Below are 6000 nucleotides of genomic sequence, written 5' to 3' on the forward strand. Positions count from 1 at the left end.
CCCCATGTACCACCTTGGGATGTTAATTTGGTCCTCGAAGCTCTAACAGACCACCCCTTTGAACCACTACATTCAGCTCACATAAAACATGTCTCCATCAAGACAGCTCTTCTTGTTGCTTTGGTATCAGCTAGAAGAGTAAGTGACATACAGGCATTATCGATAGATCCACCATTTATGTCTATATTTCCAGATAGAATTGTCCTAAAAACAGACCCTTCCTACTTGCCCAAAGTATGTACTAAATTCCATAGGTCACAAGAATTATTTTCTTCCCTCCTTCTATGATAACCCTACGAATCAGGAAGAACAAATACCACACTTTAGATGTGAGGAGAGCCATATTAGCCTATTTAGACAGAGCTAGCGCCTGGAGGAAGAGCAGGGCTCTTTATTTCCTTCCAGGGCCATAGGAAAGGAGATGGAATCACAAAGGGTACCTTATCTTGGTGGATTCGGGATGCAATATGTCTGGCCTATTCATCCAAAGGGGAGAACCCGCCTGAGACTGTAAAAGCACATTCCACTCGGGCGATAGCATCATCCTGGGCTGAGCGAGCGGAAGTTCCAATAGAACTGATATGTAAGGCCGCAACCTGGGCTTCTCCTACTACATTCTATAATCACTATAGATTGGATTTGTCTTCATCTGACCTGTCCTTTGGTAGATCAGTTCTTAACACTGTGATCCCTCCCAAATGACTATCTCTGAAAGTCTCTCAAGTGGGTGCTGTCGTGGCGAAGAGAAAACACCGGATTACGTACCGGTAATGCTCTTTTATAGAGCCACGACAGCACCCCTTTACTTCCCATCCTATTAAGTTATTTTTATAAAAGCACGATTAAGGGTGTTTTTTGGTTCTTGTAGTTAGCCATACTAAGTTAACTAATGATAAATTATGAAATCAAATTGCCTACTAAATCTGGTGGGCGGTTCCTCGCAATCTCTGTAACCCAACTGTGGGAGCGAGGGGGACCGCCCCTTTTATCTCTCCATAGGGTTTCCTGTTCCTAGGGGCGGATCCCCTCTCTCAAGTGGGTGCTGTCGTGGCTCTATAAAAGAGCATTACCGGTACGTAATCCGGTGTTTCATTCTTTGGAAAAAACAAAACAAAACAAATGATGGCTATTGCTAAGCACACGTGTTTGCCACTAGAGTTTGCTTCATGTGCTAGGGTGTGCAGAGTATCACGGATTGTCTCATGATTTATTGTAGGTGTGTAACACTTGCAAAACTTGTGGGGCAGGGTCTCAAGCATGTCACTCGAGTACTTGGGATACTCTGTGCATTCCCGAGCACCCAAGCAAACTTGAGTAGCATGCACTAATGTTGTCATATTCTGTTGAATCTGTGGGTTCAAAATTCTCACTTGACCCCATTTTGGAAACCACACCCCCTCAATGATTTTATCCAGGGGTAACTTGTGGGGGGTTGCCACTGTTAAGGCATATCGGGGGCTCTTCAAGCAGGGCGTCATCTCTAGATTCCAGCCAATTTTGCATTCAAAAAGTGAAACTGCTCCCTCCCATCTGAGCCTGCCATGCACCCAAACAATAGATTTCTCCCACATACGGGGTATCTGCATACTCAAATGAAGAGAGAAAAATGCACACCAGATTTTAGGGTCCTTTTTTTTTTTTTTTTTTTTTTTTTTCCTTGTTATGCTTGTGAAAATAAAAAAACAATTGGGTCAAAAAATTTTTTTGTAAATAAGTTAAATGTTCATGGTTTCCTTTCAGTTGCTTCACGAGAACTGAAGCAATGTGGTGGTTAAACTTCTTGAATGTGGTTTTGAGCACTGGGGGTTACAGATTTTAAACTGGTGTCGCTTGTGGGTATCTTCTATCATATAGGGCCTTCAGTCACTTCAAGTGTGATGTGGTGCCTTAACCCCTTAGTGACAGCCAATTTGGTACTTGATGACAAAACAACTTAAAATTCTGACCACTGTCACTTTATGAAGCTATAGCTCTAGAACGCTTCAACGTATCGATACCCACTGATTCTGAGACTCCTTTTTTCGTGACATATTGTACTTCATGTTAATGGTAACATTTCTTCGATATAAGTTTCCTTTATTTATAAAAAAGTGGCAAAAATTTAGCAATTTTCAAAGTTTTAATTTTGTACCCTTAAATCAGTGGTGTCACACAATAGTAAATAAATAACATTTCCCACATGTCAACTGTACATCAGCACAATTTTGGAAATATAATTTTTTATTTTTTTAAGACGTTATAAGGATTAAAAGTTGACCAGCGATTTTTTTTTTTTTTTTTTTTTTTTTTTTTTTTTTTTTCCCCTTTTTTGCGGTTGCAGTTATTCCATGAATAACTGACCAACACTGGCATCAGTGAAAACCTACCTGTATCATGTTTTCTCTAGGGTCTTGGCTACCCCGGTAGCTGGGGGTGCTATACACTTATTTCTCAGCGCCATTAAAAAGTGAAGCTGAGGAAGAAGTATCCTTAATTGCCTCTGTATCTGCAGTTGTTAAGGGGTTAAAAAAATGGATTTTGATGGAAAAATCAGAAATCACTGGTCAACTTTTAAACCTTCTAACTTCCTAATAAGTTATTTTTAAAACTGTGCTGCTGTAAAGGGTTCATGTGGGAAATGTTTATGAACTATTTTGTGACTCTTATTTAAGAGCAACAAAAAAAATAAGTATGGAAATTGACGATTTTTTAAATTTTATAAATGCAAGTCATATCAAAGAAATTTTATCATGATCATGTAGTACAATGTCACCAAGAAAGTCTTCAAAACAGTGGGATACGTTGAAGGGTTCCATAAGTTTTTACCACATAAAGGAACAGTGGTCAGAATTGTAAAATTTGGCTTGGTCATTAAGGGGTTAAAGTGGATTTGCACTAAAATTCTCAAATTAATGTTCCTAGTAATGCTTGTATCTCATAATCGTGCAGAATAAACAGGCTGCCAATGAACGAGAAACATGGTTGTCAACCTGTGGTTTTTTTTTTGTTTTTTTTTTACTGCAAAAGTGCCTTATTTTTAGATTTGGACTGTCCTGGAATTTCTTGGCGGTTGGCAGCCCTGATGAGAAACTGTCATCAGTGAAAATGGTTTTTATAAACTTGCTTAAATCATTGTTCTTGGCATCATAGGTCCTGTGTAATTGGGACTCTTGCTGCCAAGAATGCCAGCCTATACGCACTGTGAAGGAACAGATGATTGCAATCAGTTGCATCAGTTTTTCACTATTTGCAACGGATCGGTTTCTCCACAAATTCACCGGATCCTGCCTGATGGAAACAAACTGACGTGTGAAAGTAGCCTAACTATCTATATATTTATCTACATCTATCCATCAGGCGGGATCCGGCGAATTTTTTAAAAAATTGATCTGTTGCAAATAGTGAAAAACTGATGCAACTGATCCCTTTTTTTTTTTTTTTTTTCTTTTTGAGAGAATGAAAGATGTACATGATTTCAATGGAAAAAAATGCATGAAAATCTGGAAAGGCCGGATTCTTCATTTCACATCAGTTTCATACATTTTTCGCCGGACAGGACTGTTCTGCACTTTTTCTCCATCTGGCGGATACAGCTTTTCTGAAGGATGCAATCCGGCGCTGATACAACTTTGAGGGAAAAAAAGGATCCGGCGGAAAAAAGATCCGTTTTTTTTCAACTCGCCGGATTGTGCCTGACGGCAAAAACCTGATGTGTGAAAGCAGCCAGATATATGGATAGATACATCTATGTATCTATAAATATATCCATCTATAAATATATCTATAGATTGATATAGCCATAGATATGATGGCAAGGCCGATGTTTCTTAATGAGCGTTTAATTAAAAAAGAAAAAAAAAAAATGGCGAGGGCTCCCTGCGCAATTTTCTGCGCCAGAGGGGGAAAGCCTGGGGGCAATATTTGTAGCCCTCCCAGGCTATGAATATCAGCCCGCGTCTATCTGCGTAGCCTTTTTGTTAATTCATAGTTTTGATGCCTTCAGTGTGAATTTACAATTTTCATAGTCATGAAAATACAGAAAAATTATTAAATGAGAAGGTGTCCAAACTTTTGCTCTGTGTATGTAGTATGTACGTTGTATGTAGTATGTATGGTGTGTGTGTGTGTGTGTAGTATGGTGTGTGTGTGTGTGTGTGTAGTATGGTGTGTGTGTGTGTGTGTGTAGTATGGTGTGTGTGTGTGTAGTATGGTGTGTGTGTGTGTGTGTGTGTGTGTGTGTGTGTGTGTGTGTGTAGTATGGTGTGTGTGTGTGTGTGTGTGTGTGTGTGTGTGTGTGTAGTATGGTGGGTGTGTGTGTAGTATGGTGTGTGTGTGTGTGTAGTATGGTGTGTGTGTGTGTAGTATGGTGTGTGTGTAGTATGGTGTGTGTGTGGTGTATGGTGTGTGTGTAGTATGGTGTTTTTTTTTTTTTTTCTTTTTTTACATTAGCCAGATGATGGGACTACTACTGGCCCATCATTGGCTAATGTGTCAACCACTGTCATTGTAGCAGGCAGTGTGTGCTACAGACCCCGCCCGCACCCCATGCGTTTTTTTTTCCGCAGCATGTGCACAGCGGATTTGGTTTTCCATAGGTTTACATGGTAATTTAGACTGCATGGAAAACTGCTGCAGATCCGCAGCGTCAAAACGCTGCGGATCCGTGGTAAAAACCTAAACGTGTGCACATGGCCTTACCGATTTTGGTGGCCATTTGGTGCCTTTGGTCAGTTTGTGTAAACTGCCCCATGCTTCCTGTCCTTTCAGGAGCAGCGGGCTCCTTATCATTGGCACAATTGCCATAACTGACACTGGATGCATGAATCACAATTGGCCATTCATAAATAATTCACACCTGCAAGTCTTTTATATTTTAATATGGATTGCATACAACTATACAGTGTTTGCAATGGGGGTGGGGTGGTTACATGAAATTGTACATGCCTATGCAGTTTCCAGCAACCCCATTAGAATACGTTGCAGAAAATCCATGTTGTCTTTATCAGAACCATGATCCAAGCATTATTGCAATTCAAATGTGGTAGAGTTTTTTTTTCCACCTTCCATTAGTTTTTTATAAATCTGATTTTAAAGGTTAAGTGTGTTAAGTTGTTAAGCAGCCTTCAGAGTCCCCAGTACTCTGAATCTATCAAACACTCGGTAAGAGGTTTCCAACAGAAGCCATCTAGATTACACCATTCCATTTGATTGTGATGTGCAGATGTGTCGGGTACTGCGAAGCAAAACTTAGTATAGGCCACTGTGAAAACAGGCTCCTGAGGACCCCTACTCAGATTTTACTGAAAAATAATTTGATAAACCAGACCACCCCTTAGTGTAGTTGTACTTTTAAATCAAATCATGCACAGTTAATACATAGGATAGCTGATTTTCTATTACTGTAAAGTGCCTCCTTTAACTTCCAGGTTACAGTTTTTGCCAGAGAGTGGATAAAGGTGAGTTTGACAGAAACACACAGAAAACGACGCAGACTGAGCTTTGGACTTTACTTAAAACTATCTATGAGGACACAAAACTTTCCACCAAAGAGAAGAAACGGCTGTTGGGTCAGTTCTATAAAAGTCATCCGGGGATTTTCATCCAGTTCTTTGGTGATAAAGTGAGCACTGTGTATATGTAAAAAATAAATAAATAATGTAAATGTAAAGTGTTAATATTATATATGTTTCTAACAGTCTTTTGTGTTTAATAAAAAGGTTTACTTTTCTATTCTGTTGGTGTGCGGTGACTTGTCATTTATTACAAATGATCAATGTGGAATTGTTGGGAGTCATCCCCTTTATTAACACCACCTCAATAGTTGAAAATACCTGAAGTATATGTACACAATAATGGGGAAGTGTTCACACAGTATGACTAGCAGGGGTACATCACGGTGATCTTGCAGGCACAGGAACTGCGCAGGTTCTACCACTGCCATGAACTCTGCTTTCAGGGAACCTGTCACCAGGTATAGGTGCCCTATACAAGGCACAAACAACTGCTTTTATTTTACTCAGA

The 6000-nt window shown here is 39.7% G+C and overlaps 1 protein-coding gene across 1 annotated transcript in view; it reads left to right on the top strand.

Annotated features, from left to right (window-relative positions):
- DEPDC7 (DEP domain containing 7) overlaps window positions 1-5712 on the top strand; it is a 93825-nt gene extending 88113 nt beyond the window's left edge. The window contains exon 9 of the mRNA XM_077288102.1: window positions 5406-5712. Within this exon, the coding sequence (XP_077144217.1) occupies window positions 5406-5620 (215 nt within the window). The 3' untranslated portion in view covers window positions 5621-5712. The remainder of the gene's footprint in view (window positions 1-5405) is intronic.
- Window positions 5713-6000: the final 288 nt, after the last annotated feature.

Source organism: Ranitomeya variabilis, chromosome 2, assembly GCF_051348905.1.
Source record: "Ranitomeya variabilis isolate aRanVar5 chromosome 2, aRanVar5.hap1, whole genome shotgun sequence".
Taxonomy (NCBI): Eukaryota; Metazoa; Chordata; class Amphibia; order Anura; family Dendrobatidae; genus Ranitomeya; species Ranitomeya variabilis.